The sequence below is a fragment of the Poromitra crassiceps genome (assembly GCF_964638095.1).
Source record: "Poromitra crassiceps genome assembly, chromosome: 1".
Classification (NCBI taxonomy): Eukaryota; Metazoa; Chordata; class Actinopteri; order Beryciformes; family Melamphaidae; genus Poromitra; species Poromitra crassiceps.
Genome location: NC_139623.1, coordinates 123,370,407 through 123,397,057, shown reverse-complemented (window position 1 = coordinate 123,397,057; position 26,651 = coordinate 123,370,407). Strand labels below are relative to the sequence as shown.

General features: G+C 41.1%; 1 protein-coding gene across 1 annotated transcript in view; it reads left to right on the top strand.

Annotated features, from left to right (window-relative positions):
* Nucleotides 1-3,681: 3,681 nt before the first annotated feature.
* sim2 (SIM bHLH transcription factor 2) overlaps nt 3,682-26,651 on the top strand; it is a gene marked incomplete at both ends in the record, with an annotated part of 49,996 nt that continues 27,026 nt past the window's right edge. Inside the window, 4 exons of the mRNA XM_083632907.1 lie at nt 3,682-3,856; nt 10,541-10,623; nt 17,084-17,173; nt 20,567-20,675. Coding sequence (XP_083489033.1) covers nt 3,682-3,856; nt 10,541-10,623; nt 17,084-17,173; nt 20,567-20,675 — 457 coding nt within the window. The remainder of the gene's footprint in view (nt 3,857-10,540; nt 10,624-17,083; nt 17,174-20,566; nt 20,676-26,651) is intronic.

The window sequence follows — 26,651 nt, the reverse complement described above, 5'->3', positions numbered from 1 at the left end:
AGTCTACAGCACAAGGATTTCACACGTGATACTTGTACTACGGAGTGACAATAAAAATCTTGAATCTTGAATCTTGAATTCTGACCTTCTGGGCACAAGGAGATGGCGTCACAGTCAAGTGCTCGCTGATCAATTCTGGGCACTCTTTGTGAAACATTATCTACAAATGGACAGTGGAGAACCCTAATCTCGCCCTGAACACCATGGTCATGGTTGTGGACCCTAATCTGCCCAGGGCGTCATGGCCCATAGGAAGAGTTCAGAAATGTCTCCCAAGCTCAGACAGCAGAGTCAGAGTGGCCGAGATACTGATGAGAGGAAAAACCTATGTGCCACCTGTCAATCGGTTGGTTCCTCTTACAGAGATCAAGGATGATGATCCGGACCCTCTTCATCCCATCTAAGATTTTCCTTCAAATCAAATACGGTTCACCAATTTGAGGGGTGGCTGTGGAAAATCCCCTCATTTCGTATTCCTCCAACTGCCTCACTGCTTCCCTTCACTGCTCTCTGGATGGGTGGAGCCCTAGAGCTTATTATAGGCCAGTCAGATCACCTGTGGCAAATCCTTTGCTGCAAACCATGGGAGCACAAGCTGGCTGGCCTCCTTGCTCTGTAAATTATTTGTAAGTTTTCCTTTATTTGACTTTGCTTTGGTAATTTAGGATTATTTGTTGCACTGCTTAAGTTCCTTTTAATTGTAGAGTTATTCCTTCATTTTGGATATTATAGTAATTGGTTGGATTGTTTGGATTGAACTGTTACATTTGTTGAATCACCATTAACTTATGTTCTTGTCTTTTTCTATTACCAGCAAACCAGCAACAAAATATTGTGTAAAAATAAAAGACTGGTGTTGGAGTCAAGCCTCTGCTGTATGCTGTCCTGGCCGACAGGCCATTGTGTTGGGCCCCACCTGGAACTTAGGCCTTAGACCTGTGCTGCCCCCTCCCTCCCTCTCATTCCTTATAGAAACATTTTACAAGATATCTTGAGGTGAGAGGTCAAGGGACCCCTTTGAAAATGGTCGTTCCCTCCTTGCCAAACTTTTTGCCTAAATTTGGAGCATTATTTAGCCACCTTACTCCCGACAAGCTAGCGACATGGTTAATACCAATAGATAGCTGGCTACAGCCTCTGAAAGACAGCAAAGCATGTTGAGACCACATTTGGTGAGGTTTTCAGAGGCCTCCGGGCAATGGCCCAATCGGCCATTGGTATAGTCCAGACCCCTGCAGGAAGAGAGACACGAAGACTCCGAAGCCAAGTAACATGCATGAATGGGACAATGAATGGGCTGAGTGTATCGTGAAAACTACTTCCCTTTTAATGGGAAGAACCTGGCAATCTAAGCCTATAGCAGCATAACTCACTATGTTGAAGCACAGAACTGCCATCTTGGATTTTGAGGTCAGCACTGGTGAGGTTTCCTTGAGTTCAGAACAGGGAATCTCAGTTCAGGTGACCTCAAAAGGGACATTCCCCTGACTTCAACTTGTAAATTCCTAGTTCCCAGTACAACATGAACCGAACAAATAAGAGCTGGCATCTGTGCTGCAGGACCGTGGCACGTATTCTGTGACCCCACCACGGAATGCGGTGTTAAGAGGTCGTGGTCATTTCACAGATTTTTGTGAAATCAGGTTGTCAAATAGAGGAACATAATATTGCATTCTGAATAATAGCTCCAATATAATATTCCACTCACTCAACATAATAGCCCTGTCTGAATAAGAACAGCTCCTAATATTCCAATCTGGTCAACATATGTCTGAAGAGAGACAGCTTCAACATGATGGTCCAGTCTGAATAGCTGCAGCTCAGTGCCCGTTCTTTTGCAGGGTGCAGGTCTCCATCAGGTGATTAAATAAACAATGACTTATAATGTTTGTATGAAAAGTTGTTCAGTGAAGGCAAGAAACGGACTACGTTATGTGTTACGTTACTGTAGTCTTGGGTGAGGTTGGTGGTGCAAAGTCTTCCAACACTGATATATAGGCCTGATATTCAGTGGCTATAAAAATATGCAGTTGCACCTCCCTTGACTTTTGACAAATATTGTGCTACAAAATTCTTATAGATCCATGGTCCATTTACGCTTTACTGTCAAAGTGAAATGGAAATTTTAAACACTGTGTACACAATAGTATAAAATGCATTTGTAAGACTATCTCTGCCCTTTAATTGCGTTACTGGCAAAATGTTCAATTCATATAGGTACACTTAATCTTAAGTTATTGTTTGTATTTTATTTAAAATTGGCTCTAATTTCACCCTTCTTTGGACGTCAGGTCCCTTAATGGGTGGAGGGAGTAATTCCATTTTCTGTAGCCATTATGTGAGAGGGTGTAGTGTACTACTTGAAGACCTAACCTTTATTTTGAAAATCAATGGAAGAATTGAACAGAAAATTACTGAAAGTTCAATCCCACTTTGATAGTGACAAAAATTCAAAATAAGTTTGATTTATTTATTTATGTGAAAATCTTTATACTGAAAAGTTTATATTTTTACACTGAAAAAAGCTTCTCTAAGCAACTTCTCTTTTTAAATGCACGCATATTCCTCTGAAAGCTGTGCCTGCATTCTGTAATGGTCCTACACATGGTCCTATCCTAATGGTTTTACACAAGTTGTTTTATTTTAAGTGGGACAGGTGTGCGTTTCCCAAAGTGACAACATGAGGAGAGCAGGCTGCAAAGATCTACGATTCTAACAAGCTGTCGTCAAAAAGAATCGCGCTTGAAATTTGTTTTTAATTTATTTCTGGGGGGATTTTGAATGTTTTGGATTTATTGTGTCCAGTTCAAGGATGATAATAATAATAATAATCATAGTAATCATTATATATATATATATATATATTATTATATATTGTATACGTTTTTTTTTTTTTTTTGTTTCTTCACAATTTGGCAATGTAAACGTGTTTCCCATGCCAAAAAGCCCATTTGAATTGAGTTGGCGGATCGAGGGAGAGAGAGTGAAAGAGAGAGAGAGAGAGAGAGAGAGAGAGAGAGAGAGAGAGAGAGAGAGAGAGAGAGAGAGAGAGGCTCTGGGTAGTTTCGGACCATTTGCATTTGGTTTTCACATCGCCTCACTGCCTTCTGTAGCACACGTATAGGCTGCATTGGACATTGCATTGTCTATTAGGCTATTTGACGTTCGATCTTCGCGTCTTTTTGTATTGCTATATATGGAGAGAAGATGGAGAGAAGGAAAACGGACATCAGCGTGAACAGAGCGTGCAGTGGACTTTATAGGCTTTCTCAGGCTGTTGAACAGGTGACAGTGGACAGCAGCCATCATGTAGACTCGCTGCGCTGGACGAGACGCTGACAATTATTTGGATCCACCTTTAACAGAGAGACGGTTCACTGCAGGATGCCCAAGGATAGCCTACTGCAGGACGGCCAGTCTGAGACAACCCGCTGCCTTCTCAGCCCCACAGCAGTCTGCCCCACCAGCCTACATGGAAGATGGACAGCCAAGCCTGTCCTGTTTTTTGATTGAGAAGGGCTTAACTTGGTCCGAAGGGATGCCAGAAGAGGGCTTTCTCAACTCTTCAGTCTTCTCCAGTCACTTTTAACTGTATTGTCAATACTTGTCGATTAGTCTATGGGAACGGATCCAGTGGAGGCGTACTGTTATGCAAGAATAATTTCTATTGCTCGACCAGAAATGAAGGAAAAATCCAAGAACGCAGCGAAGACGCGCCGAGAGAAGGAAAACGGGGAGTTTTACGAGCTGGCCAAACTGCTGCCTCTGCCCGCGGCCATCACCTCCCAGCTGGACAAGGCCTCCATCATCAGACTGACCAGCTCCTACCTCAAGATGAGGGCAGTCTTTCCCGAAGGTAGGCCTATAGGACCAAGACCGAGAGCACAGCTTTTCAAGGGAAAAAAGGGCAATAAACGCAGTAGCCATATGGCTTGTCTTTCCCAATAATAATAATAATAATAATAATAATAATGATGATGATGATGATAATAATAATAATAATCATAATCATAATCATAATCATAATCATAATCATAATAATAAATGCATAAAAAGTTTGTTGAGGATGAACAGAGACGCAGCCTTGCACGAGCTCAGAGAGTTCCAACAGGTCTCGAGACCGGACTCGAAAGACGGTAAAGGCGACATATTAATTGATATAGCATAGCAGCATATTGTGTCTTCTTCTTCTGTTATTTAGCAAAGGCTATTGGCCATAATATTTCAAATATACAAATATAGTGTCACGCTTTGTGCGCTCATTTCATGTTAGATAAAATAGTAATAAAAGCAGGGATGACAACAGCTGACAGAAAGGCTTTGCAACTTGCAGGAGTTCGCTGATTCCAAAATTTAGCAGCCTTATTATTACTTTATTAGACCACACAGATTCTATAGAAAATGTGGCCCTATAGGCAGTGCGCCCAGCCTGACGCTCGGAACAAAAATCGGAAGAATAGAATAGAATAGAATAGAATAGAATAGAATAGAATAGAATAGAATAGAATAGAATAGAATAGAATATTTAAGCACTTTAAGTTACAAACACGAAAATAAACAACACAATAATATGAGCGAAGTTTTGCTGGTGAATTAACATGAGTATCAATAGATTAGAATGATGACCATAATATCTGTAATATTTAATTTGACCTCGATTAATCCCCCTGACCGAGTTTTTTTTAGAGATATCTATTTGCTATATACCCTATAGGTTAATCGCAGTGTGAACATTTGCTGTAAATAAATGTAACATGTAGGCAACAGTCAGTTAAATCCGAAGTTTGGGCTGTTGAACTAAATGTTGATAATGATGGTGTAAGTTGTAAAGTTGTTTTCGCAGCATGATTAAACGCTGCCGTCCTGTTCACATGACTCGCTCATTCATCAAGATGAATTATTTAATGAGGGTGTATATAAAGCGACACTGCGCAGGTTAAAGGGCACCCAAACAGAGCCTTTCCTCTCTGTCATCACTCATAAAGTTAGAGGAACACACAGCCTCTTATGGCCAGGCCACCCGGCACGGCACGCACAGGCCAGCTCGTACACGTAACACCGATAACAGCCCACACCTCCACAACAGGTCCAGGCATTCAGGCAACGCTAATGATTAGCCTACTTCTACCTGTCTCTGAATTCTTATGCATGTAGGCGAAAATATATGCGCCTATAAGTAGGCTAATACAGGGTCTATCCAAATATAGACCCATCACCCATCGCCCGTGTTATTGGTCGGATTATTTAGCAGATAACATAAGGCTAAATAATTAATAGCCTACATGTTTGCAGGCAGAACGCTGCATGCGGAAACCTTATAGGCTATTTATTTCTGTTTGACTGAGTCTATGCATGAGTTCAGTTTAGAAGATGTGCAACTATCCGGTCGTGTTTTAAACTGAGATTCATATTAATATGAATTGCATAGGAAGTTTTGACAGCTTGCATTGATTGCGTGTCGTGCAAGAGCAGAAATGACTCGATATGATTCTCGTTTTGTTCCTCAAGGAAACAACAGAACCTTCCTCTTGCTAACAAATGACTCGAAATAAGGTCAATATTTAGAGTATGGCTATTGTGTTTTTGTAAATAAGAATTAGATAGTCCCGTTGATTCAGGCACTAAGTGCAATGATAATTATTCCAACACCTCCAGGTTATGGCATGTGAGCAAAATGGAAGGCATTTCATATAGTTAAAATAAAAATAAAGTAAAGTCAAATTCGAATAAAAAAATCGACGCAAACATAAATTGTGAAGGATCGAAATCTCATAACAATTTACAAAAGTGTATAAAAGTAGGCGATCTTATAGGTAGGCTATACACAGCTTTTAGTCTATTGAAAATATGAAATAAGCAGTGGTTCCATGCACGTATAGGCCAGATTACTGCAATTTGTAATATAGGCTACTTGGACCTAAATGTTGCATTTATCTCCTCTCCTCTTTATTTATTTATTCATTTATTTGTGTGTATTTATATATTTATTTATTCATTCATTCAATAAGTCATTAAGTCATTAATTTATTTATTTGCAAGTGCAACTGCATTGGTTTCCCAAAACGAGATGTTGTCTGCATGGGATTTATCTGCGAAGGGCAGATTACTGATTTGAACAATTTCCCTGTCTGAAAGTTTTAAAGATGGCATGCAATAAAGGCCAACGCGAAGAGTCATGTTCCTGCAATTAATGCTCTTAAACAAGGTCAACAAAGTGTTGATGACATAGGCTATTATTATTATTATTATTATTATTATTATTATTATTATTATTATTATTATTATTGTTTTGGTCGCTATATATATTATTGTGGCTGATAGCGGGGTCATGGCTTAATTACCGGTCCTACAGTAAACACGTCAAGGCCCAAAGATGCAAAGCAACACGTAGAGAAGAAGAGAAAAAAGAGGGGGAAAATTCATGATCATAGTGAGCTATCTTGGCTACATGTTATTGCATTTGCTCTATAGGGTACAACATCGTTAACAGGAGCCTAAAGGCATTGTATGAAATGAAATCTGATAAACTGCTCAATTCTGTGTTTTGTTATTCGGCGCAGCATGCCATTCTGAATACACGTTGCAATAGCCTAATTCATACGTGTTATAATGTAGGCTAATGTAATTCTATGCATTATAATGTAACTCTGTAATTCTACTGTAATGCATTATATTGTAACCAATTCTAGGCATACTGTCATGTAATTCTGCATACACACATAGCTTAATTCTGCATAGCCTACACACACATCTTAATTCTGCATAGCCTACACACAGCTTAATTCTGCATACACACATAGCTTATTGAATTATCTTTTTATCTTGATATTGAATGACAGGCATATCAAGTAGCGAAACCGCCCTAATGTGAAGTATTTTGATCAAACACCACAAACCCCCCCCCCCCCCCCCCCCCCCACACACACACACACACACACACACACACACACACACACACACACACACACACACACACACACACACACACACACACACACACACACACACACACAAATATTAATTTATAAAATTTGCATTATGTTATTTAGACTTTGACACATCTTAAAAATATAACACTTTTAAAAATGTAGGCCGGCAACAATAATTGCATTTTTATGAAAACTGAAATTATGCAAAATATCTGTCCACAAAACCTGCCCATTGCCCAGAATTTAGAATTAGCTGATACTATGTATATTATCTTAACCATATGAACATGATTTTGAAGCATAATACATTTATATTACACGGTGTATAGGTAAATCCATCTGAGGGACACATTACACCTGAGGCGCTATTGCAGCAAGCACTCGAATGACTTGTTCAAGGGCACATTGAAACCTGCCACCTTCAGTTACCTCACTATATAGAGTCTAGTGGTGGTCTAAGACCATCATGCTATGGTGAGATTGAAGTCAAACATACCAGCATTTTGTACATAATGTAGAAGTTTGGCTTGTTGAATTCTGTGTAATAATTAAAGGAAAATTAGCTATAGGTCTTAAGCTCACCATTTTATTTGTCACTGAAGGCCTAGCTGTGTTGCCAGACATTTGAACAGGCCTGCATGGCCTCTCAATGAAGCATTTTGCTTCGATGCTGATTTTCTTTTAGAGTTTTTAGAGAGTGTTTTTAGAGTCCAACACTAACTTTTCATTCCTGTCTCTGAGTATACCCCCCTGAGCATGTCCGATCCTCAAACACACATTTTCTCATTCATTTCACATTAAAAGCTGCCCCAGGCAAGAGTTATCAGTCTAAATCGCAGCACCCAACAGTGCATGGCATTTGACATGTCTGCAAACCATTATGTACAATATCAATGTATACTTTTAAACAAAATATACATTTCTAAAACAAACAAAAACGGCTAATTTTAAAATCTCGTTGTCTTTCCTATAGTTAAACGCAAATAAAACGACTTTGGTTATGTTTAGGTGCTTGTGACATACTTCAAAATGAGACAATTATTAACGTGAATGTTAACGTTATATGCATCATCATTAGACTCAATGAGTGTATAACATTAATATGAAGTGGCTAGACATTTTGGGGGGCAGGTGCTCAAGAGAAAAAAAGGGCACCCCTCTCATAATTATTTATATATAAATGTATATCTTATATAAAAAAAACAGTGTGGGGTCCCTGGGTGACCACACTTAAAGTGCCCACCTCCTTCCAATTTACATGTAAAAAAACAACAAAAAAAACTATGGCAATAAAGACCACACGATTTGCATGAACTTATTGCTTAGCCACTTTGTCTTTGGGTTTAGACAACTGGGAAGCTGGGGCTTGGTAGCTCTGTCTTGCCACATTGCAATAGTAGCCTAAGTGTATTTATTCTATTTATATTGTTATTCTGTTTGGTACATTTTGTGTTGTGATGCTGGACTCAACTTGATGTATTAGCTGCTGCTTCAAATGCCTGCTCTAGCCTTGGCTTCGGCCTACTCCTCAGGCTTTAAGTTAGCTTGTTCTGTTAGCATGTGAGAGTAGAGAGTCCAGTGTCCCTGTTTGCCTTTTTTTACGTGTGAAAATAAAATCACAGTACCTTTTCATTGTTGTCAGTGTTTAAGTTTATGTTGTGGTCAAAACCCCTAGACCGGGTCATTGGTAGTTCTAGGAAGGTTCCTAGTAGAGGATGGGTCAAATGCAGAGGATGAATTTCCCCAAGGGGATAAATAAAGGATAACTTAACTTAACTTAACTTAAAGTAGGTATACAGGCTCAATACACATAGAAACAGTAACTACAAAAATATCTCATTTTATACAGTGATGTCAAGTTTCGAAATATGGTCTCATTACAATGAAATGGCATCATCAGAGATTAATACAATTGGGCTCATTATCCACAAGAGTCTCAGCTTGCAGTCATATCAAAATTATGTAATTCCAAGACTTTTTAGGGACACCAGTATGCAGAAATATTCAAATAGAAGGCAGAAATAGCAAATTTATAGGTTACTGCATGGAAAAAAAATCATGTTTTTGCCAAAAACTGCATGAGATTAGTATAAAGTGGGCATGTCTGTAAAGGGGAGACTCATGGTACCCATAGAACCCATTCTCATTCAGATATATTGAGGTAAGAGATCAAGGGGTCCCTGTGAAAATGACCATGCCGGTTTTTCCCTCACCAAAATTTTGGAGTGTTATTTAGCCCTTTCCCAACAAGCTATGGCATGGCTGGTATACAATAGATGGATACATTCTAGTTTCTGAGGATATCAGTATCTTCACTCTAGCTTTAAAAATGGCTCCGCTAGAGCCTCTGAAACACAGAGGCTCTAGTTGGCCGCAGGCGTGTCTTGCAAAAAGGGCAGTTATCCTTCAGAGGGCACCAGTTGGGGTTTATCTGTGCACGTCCATATTTTCATTCAGAAATGTTTATATTTTAGAAACGTATAATGCCAGCATATTCTGGCAATTGGGCTGCACACAGAGCGTCCCATCCCACCAAAATGAGATTCCATACAAATTTAAGTGATCAAGTTTATAGCCTTTTATCACAAGCATGTCTCAAAGTGCCATATCATATATCATACTGCATATGATGTACCACCTACATATACACATCTATACTACAGAATTCTTCACATATACATCAAACACACCGATGGATGATTTAGACTTTATAGAGTCTCCAATACATCTGAAGGAAGCTGAAGCACCCGAAGGAAACTCATGCAAACATAGGGAGAACATGCAAACTGCACCAGGGCCCATTAAAATCACTGAACCTCTGTGTCGACGCACTAAATCCAAACTTAAGAATGAAAGTGTTGCAATTTCCCAGCTGGTAGGTCACAATTACAACCTCTGTGCATTCCTGTGAAATGGCATAAGGATGTAGGCTAGGACTGTTCTGATGAGGTTAAAGGAACAGCTCACTCACCCCCGATGGAAGGGCAGGTGAAGTTTTTTAGAGCACAAAACATTTGTGGAGTTTCACAGCAAAACACCGTTGCATAATTCTCCTAAACAATTGAAGTGGATGGGGTTCAACTTTCAAACATAAAAAAAAATCATCAGAAAAATCAATCAATCAGAAAAGATGCCAAGTTGACTTGAAACAATATCATTCACACCATGTTTTCAGCGGAAATCTTCACTGTGCTCCTGTCTTCGACCAGCACATCATGGAGTGGATGGAGACGTTCTCCATGATGGAACGTAGCCTCAGCCTGGACAACATTCTCCTCTCCAACACTGCTGTCAGAGAGCTCAGCTCCAGCCCCAGGATGTCCCTTACTTTGAGGATCTAGAAAGGCGCTATATAAATCCAATCAATTATTATTATCATGTCTGTCCTATGTACGTTAATGCAAAATCTCAAGAATGCCTTGAGGGAATTTCTTCAAATTTGACTCAAATATCCACTTGGACTCTATGAACTGATTAGATTTTGGTCATCAAAGGTCAAAGTTCAAGGTCACTGTGACCTCACGACCACCAGATTATGGTGGTCAAAGGTCTGTCTGTCTGTAGGTTTAGGTGATGATGTGGTGTCTGTCTCTCTGTCTGTCTCTCTGTAGGTCTAGGTGATGGATGGGGTCAGTCATCCAGGTTCAGCCCTCTGGACAGCATGGCTAAAGAACTGGGCTCCCACCTTTTACAAGTCAGTACAGGAAACAACATACTATGTTCTATGCTATTCCATACTCTACTATGCTACTATGCTATATTATGCTATGCTATGTTGCGCTACACTAGCCTATGCTATGGTGACTAGAGGTCACCCGATTTTCGGGTACAGTCCCTGTTTTTGGTGACCTGTCCCTGGCTGGAGCTGTCCCCGAAAATGTCCATGATTTTCTACTGGATGTAGCAGGCTCAATTTTAAAGCTACATACATATTGATATCACATGAAACTAGAAGACCAAGGCATCCATTGGTCCCAATTATGCCATTCTAGCATGTCAGGAAGTAGTCTATGCAACGCTCCAAATTTAGGCAAAATTTTGGTGAGGGAAAACCTGCCATGGTAATCCCCCCCCCCCCACCCCACCCCAAGGGGTCCCCTGACCTCTCACCTCAAGATATCTGAATGAGAATGAGTTCTATGGGTACCAGTCTCTCCTTTACAGACATGCCCACTTTATGCTAATCTCATGCAGTTTTTCTCAAAAACAAAATGCATGCTTTTTTGCATGCTTGTGTTTGTGTTATTTTTGCCTATAGTCTATTGAATATTTCTGCATACTGGGGTGCCTAAACAGTCTTGGAATTGTATGAATTGGGTATGACTGGAAAGCTGAGACTCTTGTGGATCAATGAGCCCAATTGCACTGATGCTGATGATGTTAGTCCCCATAGTAGCCATTTCACTGTAGAGAGACCAATTTTCTAAACTTGACCTCACTGTATAAAATGACCTATTGTGACCTCTATCAGACAAACAGCCTCATAAAATTGTACAACTACAAACTAGATATGTAGGGCATTCAGGGGATGTATGGCTTTCCTAGGTATATTGACAATAAGGGGGTTTCTGAACAATTTCCAGAACAGAAGTGCTTGCCACCCAAATCTCAAAATCTCCAAAGTTTTTGATACCAAATCACAGCATGAATTTTTCTATGGTGTTCCTCAAGGTCTTGATGTCTTAATGTGGTATGAGCGATATCAGTCAGCCTGCACCATACATTTACCATTGCCAAAATATATGAAACCAGAATTGTCCCCTTTTTCATTTAATAGATAATAACAATGGATATTTTAATGATATATTGACTGCCGAACTGGAAATGCCTCCAATTATCATTTAAGACATCTGGTCACCACTACGCTATGCTATACTATGCTAAACTATGCTACTCAACAGGCACGTGCAGAGGGGGGTGCTAGGGGTGCCCGAGCACCTGCCCATTTTCCCCTTATGCCCAAAGTGGCCTTTTCTTTGGGGTGGGGGGGGGGGGGGGGGGGGGGGGTTCTTTTTACAGTGAAGGCGTGCCCAGCACCCTTCAAGAACAACTTATAACAATAAATAATAATTTAGCAATAAATAAAATGTCTGGACAGTTTACACATGTTGACCTTTCAACCGGAAGTTAAGTAATCGTATATATATTATATATTATATATATACAATATATTTTTTCCCCAGGATGGCGAAGGCATGACCCGCCCTTCTCTGCCTCTGATTGGCCTAGCGTCAAACGTTGTTGATCCAATCACATTCGCTTGGCTATCCTATCCTGCGTCTCTCCTCGTCTCCTGCGCCAATCAGAGGCAGAGATGGGCGGTGGACTGGTGGATCAGCAACAGTGAAACCGCCCCGCGCCATGGGGCTTAACATACCCTTAGGTTCAAGACAAGTCTGAATGTTCAGCCCGTCCGCACTCCCAGTGCCTCAAATTCCTCCACTTTGTCACGGCCCTCTGTGTCTGATACTGACATACAAGCTCTCCTTTAGCGTCTGTATGATACGCACCGGGCTGTGTAAAGCCATCTGCATCATTTTGAGAGGCTCAGAGCAACTGCTCCCACAGTCCATTCTGGAAACTATGCCACGGGAAGAATAAAACATTGGCCAGTAAGGGGGTTGTGGTCAGGGTGGATGAAGGGCGCAGAGACGAGGGTTTGCGTCCTGTGTGTTAAAACGTCTTATTTTCAACCCTAAGTCACATTTAACGTTTTTGTTATTTAACCCTAGCCCAAACCATAACTCTAACCTTAACCAAGTTGTTTTATGCTGACCTTACACCAAAAGGCTTTTCAAGCGATTTCACTGTCACAGACAAATGTCCAATGTTGGAATGAAATCATGAGAGATTTAGTGTTGTGGCGCTCCTGTCACCTCAATCGTTTAGGTGGTCATAAAACTCACTTCGAGCTTTCTTAACTCCGACGTTCAAACATGTTTAATATTATCGTCTTCAGTCTTGGCTCATGCAAAGAGTGAAGTTCAATAACTTGAACATTGTCAAAAAAATATACTTGCGTTCTCTCCAGCACCAAAACAGGACACAAATAAATGCAGTTATACTGTGTTGTTGCGCTCTCGAGTGGAGCTAAAATCCCGTTACTCCCTGTTTATCCTTATAACTCGTTTATCTCCTTGTTGTATGTGTTAACGTTACTGTTCCTGCACCGTTTAACATTCAGTCAAGTTGCATCCGTTACCTACCTTTTCAAAATAACAGCACTTCCGTGTTCATGGGAGTTAACAAAAGCAATGACAAATACATTACAAACTAGGGGGGACTTGGTAGAGTGCATACCTCCGCCAACCATTCTACAAAGTTTTGTGCTGTTATGTTAATCCGTTTGGAAGTTAGGCACCTTTTTGTGATTGGACATGCCCATTGCCACGCAAATCCATTCATAACCTTTTGAGACATCCTGCAGGCAAACAGGCAGACGGACAGACAGACAAATCGGGGCAAAAACAGTTGGTCCAACTCTGTGGAGGTAGGCTACCTAGTCGACACATGTGAACCGCACTGTGTCTTGGGGTCATTTATGAGAGGGGGGTCAGACTTTAGTCTTTAAGTCTTCTAGTCACTACAATCTAGAATCTAGTGTATGGTAGGCATTCTTTGCAAAATCTTATGGTGCATTCACACCGAGGCAAAAAGCTTCGCTCACGCAAATTATTCACTCAAGTGGAAAAATTTCAACTCCAGCGAACGGGTGATGAGGCGAAGGTAGCATCATCCGTGAAAATTCACGTCACTCGCCTCATTCACGCGGCCCAAGGCAAAATCTCATCTACTCACACGTTTGCATTGACTTTGTATGTAATCTCGTTGCATGAAATTGCGAAAATCGCCCCAGTGTAAATGCACAGTTATAGTCTGTGACTAAAAACTGTCTTTAGATGTGAGTTGGATGTGAGTGTCAGACTTTAGTCTTTTAAAGTATTTTCAAAGTGTTTCCTAGTGTATGGTAGGCATTGAGGGGCTAAACACAACCGTTACAGTCTCATAAAGGTGCCATAAAAAAATGACAAGAAAGGGTAACGTTACGTTCAAAAGTGACGCCATCAGGATAACATATTTCCCACTTTTCTATTCCTTTCAAGCAAATTTGACTTGCCACGTTCACGTCTCTTCAGATATTTTCAGATACGTCACTGTGTAACATCTCAGTCCCGCTCTTTCCCTTCTTTACCAACTCTGCTTCCTTGGGAGAAATTTAATCTTTCACTCGATCAGAGATCACTTATATATCTCAGATTTACTCCTCTATTATGTCATTTAATAACAAATATGTTGTGAAAGCTAAATCAGCTTGGGAGGAGGAACTAGGTATTGAGTTTTCTGATGATTGGTGGGCTAGGGTTAGCTCTACAACATCATGTGCTCAGCTGGGTCTCATACAATTCAAAGTGCTGCACAGGCTCCATTATTCTAAAGCCAGACTGTTAGAAATCTATCCCAATGTAAATAACAGCTGTGACAGATGTAGCCACGCCCCTGCCAACCCTAGTCATATGTTCTATTTCTGTCCCAATTTATGTCCATTTTGGGACATATTCTTTAAAACCCTATCCGACATCTTAGGAATTGAGCTGCAGCCGTGTCCCCTGATTGCTATTTTTGGCCTTCCTGGTATTATTTTAAACTTGCGCACCAAACACCTAGACATAATTGCCTTTTCCTCCTTCCTCGCACAAAGGAGAATCTTACTATCTTGGAAATCACCTGGTCCCCCATCAGCAGCTTATAGGTTATAGGTTTCCTTAAACTAGAAAAAATTAAGTTCTCACTAAAAGATGCTGTTGCAAAATGTACTGATAGATGGGAACCCTTTCTTTATTATGTAAATAGCCTTCAGAGGCTTCCAGCCGAGCAGCAGGTGTAACTCACCTTCCTTTTTTGTTTTGTTTTTTCGGTTATGGTTTATTTTGCCTTTCCTTATCCCCTCCCCCTCATTTAATTCCTGTATGTATGTGTGTGTGTGTGTGTGTGTGTGTGTGTGTGTGTGTGTGTGTGTGTGTGTGTGTGTGTGTGTGTGTGTGTGTGTGTGCGTGGGAGGGGTGGGGGGTTACATGTTAGTCTGTGTGTGGGGTAGCTGGGCAGGGGGATTATAAAGTGCTCCATTAAATGTTAAATGGTTGTTAGATGCCATACAACACATGATTTCAACCTGCTCATAGAGTACCCCTTGCTCTTAAAGGGATACACCACCGCCAAATACACACAAATACAATTGTGCTTCGGGTACTCACCACACGATGAAATATTAATCCAAAATGCACATAATTGGTATTTTTGGAAGGAAAATAGGTAGCCGGCACTACTTTCCAAACATGGCCGCCGACCTCTTTTCCTTCCAAAAAGACAGATTATGTGCATTTTGGATTAACATGTCATCGTGTGGTGAGTACCCGAAGCACAACATGTATTTTGGCGCTGTGAGATGTGTGTTTTGGCAGATTTTTAACAGCTGTACCATTAGCCTCCATTCTATGGCGATAATTACTAACTTCACGACTGTAGCTCATTGTAAACTGAGCGGACAGTGCCGGTAAAGCATGGTGTATCTTGGTTATTTCGGGGGGATGTGGCAAATGAGTTAAACTTCCAAAAAAGTGGTGTATCCCTTTAAGTGTTGTAAGTGTATATGTGCATGTGTATGTAAAAAAGAAAAAAGAAAAGAAAAGTGCTATCTGGTTTCTCATGGACCCCTTGTGTGGGATCCCAGGCACGGTATCTCTTACAGGCATATGGGAACCTTATGCGACTGGTAGCATGACGTAATACTGAATGTTGATGATATAGGTATGTTTTTTTATTTTTTTTATTTTGTTGTTGTTTTCCTGTGTCTGAGCCCGTTTGTCTTGTTTGTGTGTTATTCAAAAAAGTTCAAAATAAAATATTGGGGGGAAAAAAGTTGTTGAGCGGCAGAATTTGACGCCCTTGGATCAGAACGTGATGCAGCGTTATGTAGATATAAGACTAAATATCAATGAAGGAGGACTAAGACTAATGCTGTGTTCACGTGCTCCTCGGAAGCTCCTACTTACCCGTTGTAGAGTGTAAGTGCTCTTGGTCGGAAAGAGCAACAAACATGTTTGCTCATGGCTGGTGTTTTCTTACTAAAAGCAAGTAGTCGGTTATTATGGTAGCTACATAGGCCATAATATGCAACTATTAAAAGTAAATGACTATGAACAGAATAACAAAATATAACTTTTTACAGTCAATTGGTGGCACAGACTCCATACTTTCGGCCATTGTAGTCCCGAATCCTCACGCAACGTCACGTCAGAAACATGTGTATCATCGGAATTTCCGAAATTCCCACTCGTAAATACAACATTGAAGGGCCGTTCATGTGCTCACAACTCGTGAATACGGTATATCCGAGGAGCACATGAACACACGATAAGATGAGTTGCCCTCAGATAGGAGCTGTCCTGGAGTACTTAGAGACATGATGCTTTTCTACTTACAGTAAAGAGTTCATACTGCCTTGATGGCAGGGTACTTTCTTATTAGTAACATTCAGCATGGCTCTGCTGACATGAGCAGATGTTAGATGTGGACCATTCACGAAATGTCGTTTGGCAAGGCCATTTGTAAGGTTAATATGATTGACTGACTTTAGTGATACATTTATTTATCTATCTATGACTAGTTTGCCTGTTGAAAAATGTGTTGTAACGGAGCCAGTAGCTAGTGCTGTGCAGTGAGTAAACCTGACTCCCCGATGTCTTAAGAGACGCTCTAGCGACAGATGCTAGAGGCCGTGGGTTTTAGCCTCCTTGCTAGAGTGTCCCCCTCCCATGTGGGAGGTTACCGGTTCGATCCCCGGCTGCGGGGGGACTACACAACGCAGGTGACACTAATATGCAAGTAGGAAAAGTATAGAATTCTTCTTCATACAATGGTAATTGAAACACTGCTTTGTAACAGTGTGTTAAATGGTGCTATACTATAAATAAAGCTTTATTTACTTACTAACCTTAAATCTTGGCTATTTTTAATACATAAGAGTAATAGTTTAATTACACCCAGATTGAAATACCCAGAGACTAAAGGCACTATCCACTCCTACATTATGGGCATGTGTATACGCTACATCTCATTTATATTTAACATATTTAATCCCCCCCCCCCCCCCCCAGACTTTGGATGGCTTCGTCTTTGTTGTTGCCTCTGATGGTAAAATCATGTACATCTCGGAGACGGCATCAGTCCATCTCGGCTTGTCCCAGGTAAGACTCCTGTTTACCTCAATATAGACATATGGAGCCACAGTACAATAGAGAACACAGGACAACAGAATACAGTACAACCAGTGCTTGAAATTAACTATTTGGATCACCAGCCAATATGGCTCCTAGATTTTGAAGTTACCAGCCAATCAGAATATCCACTAGCTAGCCAAAATGTTTGTCTTGAAATAACCAGATTATTAGCGCCACCCAGTGGCGCTAATAATCTGGTTATTCCAGAAAGGGGTCATTTTCAAGATGGTGGCTGCCGGGAGCTTAAATGACTACATCTCATTTTACTATTCAACCATTTATGCAACTTTTTTAGGGCCCTTCAAATGTAAACAAACCTTTTTCGTTTATACATCTTAAAATCATATTCTTGAAGAGTAGGACTTCTAGATGGACAATTGTTATTTCAATCAGGAGAGACTAGAGAATGAATAAAAATAATATTACAATAGCTACAGTAATGAATGATGCATTACAGAAGATATGATGACTGATGAGAATTAGGTATTGTTAATAGTCTTTGGCACTTGGACACCACAGGGAGATATTGAGATAGAGCTGCATCAGCCCGGAGCAGCAGCCAGATATATCCCCCTGTAGAGTCTAGATACTGGTGGTGGTGATGGTGATGCCTCTCCTTCTGAAACTGATGAGACTGTTCAGACTGAAGAATCTGATGGGTCTGCGAAACCTGGGTGGAGAAGGGGAGGTGGAGGGTGTGAGACTGTCAGCAGCAAAGTTGGGAGACTGAACGGGATAGAAAAAAGCATATTTAAGAAGACAACAGCCATGTGATAGGCTTACAATGGGGGGTGAAAAGCAATGCGATAGGCTTAGAATGGAGGTGTGTGGGGTGAAAGGTGATGTAGGGTATTGTATGCTATTGGATAAAAGAGACCAGGTGACAAACAGCTGATTATTCAATGAAGCCCAGAAGTTGACAGGTTTATTTTGAGCGTGTGAGCAGATTTGAAGGGGTGGCGTGAACTGAGGAAGTGTAGAGTGCAGATTATAGTCTTCCTGACTGAACTTTCATTAGAACTCCATTACTATTGTACCATAACTCAAAACACAAGCCTGTTTTGCTCCAATGTTTACAAACAATACAAATGTAAACAAACCATTTATGGCTTTCAAGTATATATCTAAAACTCATCTGTAGCTCTTACAAACCTTGTATCAAGAGCTCTGTCAGAGCTAAAAGATACTTTAAAAATGTAAAAAAAATGATAAAAGAATAAAAATGTGCATGTTTACATTTGAATGGCCCTAAAAAAGTTGCATACTATACCTTTAGGAATTGTGATATCGATGACATCATCCTGGAGTTTTGCAACCTAGCTCTGATGAAAAATAAGCCAGAGTGGTCTCTCTCTAACATTATTGCAGTGCCGAAGTCTGGAGATCTCTCAAAACCTGACAACTACCGTGGCATCAGTCTGACACGTATCATAGCAAAGATGTACAACCGCATGATACTAAACCGAATAAGGTCTGCCATCTCCCCCTACTTGATAAGAGAACCAAAATGGCTTTGAAGAGGGGAGATGCACCGTAACCCAGATATTAGCCTTGAGAGGAGCATTGAGGAGGTGAAAAAGAACAACCCAACAGCGGTGCTGTTTTATCGATTTGACTCCATACTATACTCAAGGCTCCCTCCCAACCTAGTCTGGGCCATAGGGACCATGTACACAGGTAAACGATCACGGTGGTAACCCCCAGATGGCAACAGTGAGGAGTTTGACATCCAGGGGGGAGTGTTGCAAGGGGACACCCTCACCCCCTTCCTCTTCATTATAGTCCTGGACTATGCACTTAGGCAGGCCTTCAGTAGACGGGAGCAGGTACTCGGCCTCACTATTACACCTAGGAGGTCTAGACCAGTTGTTCTCAAAGTGGGGTCTGGGGAACTCACAGGGGTCCTTGGGGTGGGGATTCCAGGGGGTCCCCAGCAAAAAGGGGGATCATTTATTGCCACTATAATTCCATCCATAAGTAACACAATGATAGAATGTGTGACTATTTTGGTCATGGGTTTCAAAAAAGTTTGGGAACCACGGGTCTAGACGACTCTCTGCTGAAGTCCTATAGACCTAGACTAGACAGATGACATCAGTCTGCTAGCTATAGACCTAGACTAGGCAGATGACATCAGTCTGCTAGCTATAGACCTAGACTAGGCAGATATCAGTCTGCTAGCTATAGACCTAGACTAGGCAGATGACATCAGTCTGCTAGCTATAGACCTAGACTAGGCAGATGACATCAGTCTGCTAGCTATAGACCTAGACTAGGCAGATATCAGTCTGCTAGCTATAGACCTAGACTAGGCAGATATCAGTCTGCTAGCTATAGACCTAGACTAGGCAGATATCAGTCTGCTAGCTATAGACCTAGACTAGGCAGATGACATCAGTCTGCTAGCTATAGACCTAGACTAGGCAGATATCAGTCTGCTAGCTATAGACCTAGACTAGGCAGATGACATCAGTCTGCTATCTATCTGACTGATTAGAGCAGGCCCTTGGGGAAAACTAATTGGGGACCCCTGACCTGAACTCTAAGTTTCAGCTACTTTGAGTCGAGAAAGTCATTAAAGGCTTTTTTATCAGTGATCATGCAAAATATTTGAATATAGAATTAATATGAGCAGAACAAATCTTATTTTTTCCCCTCAGGTTTTGTTATTTTGCTTCTACAAGTATACAAATCAATGTCATTTTAAAAGAAAGGGCAGTTTTGCTGCACACTTTATGTATCAGACTGTAATACATTCAATTAAATTTTTCAGGTGTGTCCAAGGTTCACATTCACATGAAAAACTGAATAATCAACAGCTAGCTGTTAGGAGTATGATGGAGATGGAGTAGAGTTTCACAGGCACAGACAAAGATATGTCAGCTGTAGGAGCAGAATCCCACTATCCATATTTGTTTAATACACAATAATCCCTTTGAGCTATACTCTCTTTTTCTTTTTTACAACAGAAAGACCACTCATGGAGAGAGAGACAGATACAGAGGGAGAGAGAGAGAAGAGATGGGAGAGAGAGAACGGAGAGAGAGAAGAGAGGAGAAGGGGGAGAGAGAGAGAGAGAGAGAGAGAGAGAGAGAGAGAAATGGGGATGCTTGTCCCTTTGCCAGTTCACCTGAGCCAACCAGAAGAGAGAGATGATAACGCTGGACATGGAATGCAGCCTCAATGGAGCTGGCCCTGAAAAATGTCCTCAAAATCACACCGAACAAGACACTGAAGAAGATGAGCCGTTACACCTCCATGAGTTGATCAGTGCACTGTAAAAAATCAAAATGTAAGATTTAGAGAAAGGAGTCCTAATGTTTTGTCACAGGAGGTGTTGGACATGTGCGTGTGTTCCAGGTGGAGCTGACAGGAAACAGCATATTTGAGTACATCCACCCGTCCGACCATGATGAGATGACAGCTGTGTTGAGCAGCCACCAGCCCCCCCACCATCACTTCTCTCAAGGTACTTCAACACTTCAACCGTTTCTGCAATACACAGATACGTACGGTATCACATTTCTGAACCAAAATACATTGCACAATGTTGTATGTGTATATCAATGTTACACACGTCATAGTCCGCCATTGAAATAGTGCGGTGGCAAGTAAGGGTGTTGTGGCCGGGGTAAACTGGGAACCCAGAGTCGATCCATTTGATGACTAATATACGTTTGGGACAGACTGATGCCCAATATCTCATGGTTCCACTGTAGAGCGGACGCCCCTTCTGTCATTGTTTACAGTCCGACGATGTCTCATGCAGGTATTTATTATTATTGGACAAAATGTCATCTGGATAGATAGATAGATAAGTTTTATTTCTGTGTCATGCACCATATTCATGGTGCCCAGCCTGTCTGGGCTTACAAGACACAAATCATTCAAGTTCAACAATACAAACAAATTAACAAACAAGTTACAAAAAGTTCAAACATCCATTCTGAGTTTCCAAGCTCTCCCAATAAACCTGGCCAAGCTGAAGACTTCATCTCTAAATAGCCATTCCAACTTAAGCTGTGTTCACACCAAGATATTTATTTTTCGCTCTGTCGCTTGATTCAACCCTTTGGAATCGCTCTGTCGCTCTGTTTAAATCGCTCATCAACAGGCACACGAAATGACGGACATGTGGGGGATATAACGTTACGCAATGTCATGCTGTTTGTCCACTACGAGTCACCATCATTGTTACAAGCTAAAGCCTATCAGCGTGCTCCTAATGCGAGCTCCATACCAGTAGTACAGACTTCACTTCATGTCAGCTGTCAGCCTGTCAATGCGGTTTGTTGCCACACAATAAACCAGTGGTTTGTTCCGAGCCAGTGTGATCTTTGACTCGCTCTCACACGGCAGCCAATCAGCGTTGAACAGCGAGTGACTGATGCCAGCGTATTGTCGCTCGAGTTGGGATATTTCATCTCGAGCGACGACCGTATTTTCTCCCTATCGCTCTGTCTCTCCCGCTCGGACGCCCAGCGATTTTTCTCCCAGGCAAATATACGCTCAATCGCTCGTTTGCATTGACTTTGTATGAAAACTCGACGCCAGCGAAAAACTTTAAAGCTGCGTTCACACCGACCTATTAAAGTTTGTCGCTGGCATCGAGTTTACATACAAAGTCAATGCAAACGAGCGATTGAGCGTATATTCGCCTGGGAGAATAATCGCTGGGCGTCCGAGCGGCAGAGACAGAGCGATAGGGAGAAAATACGCTCGTGAAATATTCCAACTCGAGCGAAAATACGCTGGCATCAGTCGCTCGCTGTTCAATGCTGATTGGCTGCCGTGTGAGAGCGAGTCAAGGATCACTCTGGCTTGGAACAAACCGCTGGTTTATTGTGTGGCAACAAACCACATTGACAGACTGACAGCTGACATGAAGTGAAGTCTGTACTACCGGTATGCAGCTCGCATTAGGAGCACGCTGATAGGCTTAGCTTGTAAACAATGACGGTGGCTCGTAGTGGACAAACAGCATGACATTGCGTAACGTTATATCCCCCACATGTCCGTCATTTCGTGTGCCTGTTGATGAGCGATTTAAACAGAGCGACAGAGCGATTCCAAAGGGTTGACTTGAGCGACAGAGCGAAAAATAAATATCTCGGTGTGAACGCCCCTTAATAGGTCGGTGTGAACGCACCTTTAGCATCATCTCCTGACCAGAATAGTTCAGGTTTCTTATTTTGCATTAACTGAAATAGAGGCAATCTTGGTTCCTCGTATAGCAAACGATGAAACAAAAAATGAAATTAATCTTCCACAACACCTAATTCACATACAGTACAAAGTCTCTCCTCCTCAGCAATAGAATTGAACCTGCCCACCTCAATAGCCAGAGGGGGGGTACCCGTTCTCAACTGGGCACATAGGGGATCTTCTGGATCTATCCAGGGGTAAAGTAACATAAGGTTCTGGAGTAAACATATTTTTTAATTTGAACATATGTTCTGAGTTTTGGTTTGAGCCAGATGTCATTTGCCCATTTTTCTTTATAGTCAAGAAATAACCTATGTTTAATATAGCGAACACTATACACACACAACAATGTAAACAGTTTCTGAAAATAAATTGCTGGTCAGCTTCTGTGAAAACAGCATTCATATGATTACACCATGGATAGTTATGTGTTTTATCCCAGTTAAAAACTTGTTTTGCTACTCTACTCTCTGGCATATTAGATAGACGGTTCCACAATCTCAACACATCTTTTTGTTTGATCAAACAAGGCTCCACACGTCTCCTTGAAAAGCCAACACAGGTGCAAATTTATGTATGCCCAAAAAGCATCGGATTGCACAATTTTGGATGGCATTCACCTTGGAAAATTACTTACTTCCCCAAACTCCAGCTGCATAAAACAAAATTGGTGACACACATGCATCATAAAGCTTTGAAAATGTAGCATAACCAAGATTTCTTTACAAGTTTTCACTTTACTTATTGTACCCAGGGCTCTAACAGCAGTGTCGGCCAACACACTAACGCCCTCTTCAAATGTAAAAAATTCATCAAAAGTAAAACTGATATTTATATGAACTGGTATATGCCAATGACAAAGCTCCAACATGTAAATCAAAAGTGCTTCTCCTTGTACCTGATTTCCGGAAATGTACAATTTGAGTTTTTCTCTATGAACTAATAATCTCCATTTTCTACTCCAAAGATGAACAACATTTAACATAATCTGCAGTTCTTTCCCATTCCCTGCTATAGTAAGCACTAAGCGCACTCCCCAAGTTTGAAGGCGATCGAAGCAATGGTGTGTTAAAATATTGCCGTAGTGCCCCCTATGGGTGCATTTTTATTTCTTTATTTACTAATGATATGCCATATGCATATCCCATACCCACGTGCTCAGAGCTTAATCAGGTCCTCTAGTGAGCTTAACATATAACTGGATAAAAATGAATAAACAACATATCAAAAACAGTTTGCATAATATTTGGTTCTAATTATAGATTATCACACAATCATAAAATAAATTTACAGATAGAGGGTCAAACTATACAACAAGTAAAAACAGCAAAGCTTCTAGGACTCTGGCTTGACTGTACACTGTCTTGGTCTGATCAGATCAACAAAATAGTTGCCAAGATGGGCAGAGCAGTCGCCATTACAAGAAAGTGTGCACCATTTCTTACACCATTATTGTTTCACCAAATTGTTTGTTCAGTGGTTCTGTGTCATCTGGATTATTGCTCGCTGGTTTGGTCATCTGCTTCTAAAGGTCTACTCAGAAAGTTACAAGTAGCACAAAACAAGGCAGCCAGCCAGCCAGGTCCTGGGCTGCTCCCTCTAGCTTAGCCGATATGCATGCACATCTCACATGAGTGTTGAGCAAAGACTATCGGCCAACTTACTTACATACTTTCATAGTTATTCAAACAAAGAATCCTACATTTCTTTTCAAAACCATAATTTATAGTTCAAGTATTCATACTGTGACAGAGCGTCTGGTCCCCAAAATATAATCAAGCTCGTGTCTAGTCAAAACAAACTCGTCACATCAACACAGCACGTCTTTGCTCAGAAATCAATCCAGAAGTCTCAAAAGCGATGGGAGCGGCCTACCTTCACTGCATGGGGCGATGACATCTCAACAGCCCGGCTTGTATGGCCGACCCAATCGATAGTCTGGAGCTCCATTGGCAGCTCCCGTTCAGTAGGTTAGGGACGCTAATTACAAAGAATAGTCTGACACACACACTCACACCCATACGTGAGAACAGAAGGTAAACTAGAGAAATTGGACCACAGGAGCAATACCTAGCTCCCTGTTCAGCCTAGCAGCCAAGTGGCAGAGAGGGCTGCGCACCTGAAATCCATGGCTATAATCTCTAAGCCACTCCCACTTCCTGTTTGATCCTCTCTGATGCAAAGACGTAAATTAACATATTATAATTAAACAAAGGGGGTGTCTGACAATACATAACAGTCACATATCACTCTGTGACAGTACACACTGACAATACATAACAGTCACATATCACTCTGTGACAGTACACACTGACAATACATAACAGTCACATATCACTCTGTGACAGTACACACTGACAATACATAACAGTCACATATCACTCTGTGACAGTACACACTGACAATACATAACAGTCACATATCACTCTGTGACAGTACACACTGACAATACATAACAGTCACATATCACTCTGTGACAGTACACACTGACAATACATAACAGTCACATATCACTCTGTGACAGTACACACTCCATCAGAGGGGTGAGTGGACAGATGACTTGACCCCGACCAAAATCCAACTACATGAAGAAAGCGGTCATATACAGGATCGTCACGCAATATTTGTTCCATCAAAGGGAAGGCATGTTTTAAAAGGATACTCAGATCCCATACACTCACACACACACACACACTCACACACACACACACACACACACACACACACACACACACACACACACACACACACACACACACACACACACACACACACACACACACACACACACACACACACTCACACACACACACACACACACACACACACACACACACACACTCACACACACACACACACACACACACACACACACACACACACACACACTCACACACACACACTATCACACAATGTTTGTCACATCACTTTTCCTTTCTATGTTTGTTTTCTAGACTATCTAGAGATGTACTGACCGTATTGAATATAGGCTCCATTGGCCAGCTAGAGGGCTAGCTGACCATGCTTTTGTCTGTCTTGGTTTTTTATTCGTTCTTTTTGTTCTTTTACTTTTTGTTTTGGTATTTTACTTTATTGCTTGTTATGTAATGTGTATTGTTGTCTTGGACCCCAGGAAGATAGCTGTCGTTTTATTTTATTTTTTCCCCACGCTAGTTTCATGCCAGACCCCTGAAACGTGTTTTGGGAAAGCTTGGAGGCGATTGAGCAACGGTGCGCCTTGCAACTCTGGACATACACGCATGTATACATACATACGGCTGTGCCAATTATAGTAGTAGGATAGGATATTAGGATAGGCCAATTGATGGACTGGGAGTTACTGCTCTTGCTGCTGCTAGTTTTCACTCCAGTTGTAGCAGATTGATCTCTAATCACACTGTTGGTGGAAGCATCTGGCTAGCTAGTAGAAGAGTCATATCAGGTTTCCTGGTTTCCTGATAAGGTAAGCCATATTAAATTGCTAGTGATTCATGTTTAGCATTTTTGACGTGTATATTTTTTCCTGTAGTAGGCTACTGTTGTAGAATAGTTTTATAGTAAGAGTTCTTGAGTCAGAGATTTGGCTTACTTGAATACATATATTTAATATGATTTAAGGTATCATGAGAGGAAGAGATACAGCGAGCACAATGGTGCAGGGATACATTTCTTCAAAGAGAAAGAGATGGTTAGTGTTTTATGAGGTGCAATGATGCATACATAGAGCTGACATCATAATATATAAGCTGATACAGAGGCATGGTACAGAAAGTTGTGGTGCAGAGATTACATCATGTGGGATGAAACATCAGAGATAGGACAGGACATGATAGATTAGGATTTCTGTGAGGTCATGTGAGACTAAATGTGTGAGAATGTTGAGGAGAGATGTGTATGAAAATACATACAGTATGTGTGTATGTATTCTAATGAATAACTGAAAGCTTTAAGGGGGAAAATACTGAACTATAGTGTGTGAGTCTGATTGAGATGTGCCAACAGATTGTTGACTGTAATCTATTAGATCCTAACTATAATGGACACATTTAATAGGACAATTCGCTCCAACAGCTAGCTTTCCACCAAATGATGCACATCATAGACACAAGCATATTCAAAGTATGATAGTATAACATTTTGTGAAATAAGCATGATGTGGGTAGTTCAAATATGCTGTGAAAATGTTGATGGAGTTTGAATCAACGTTGTGGGAGAAATATGTCTTTTCGGAACGGTTGGC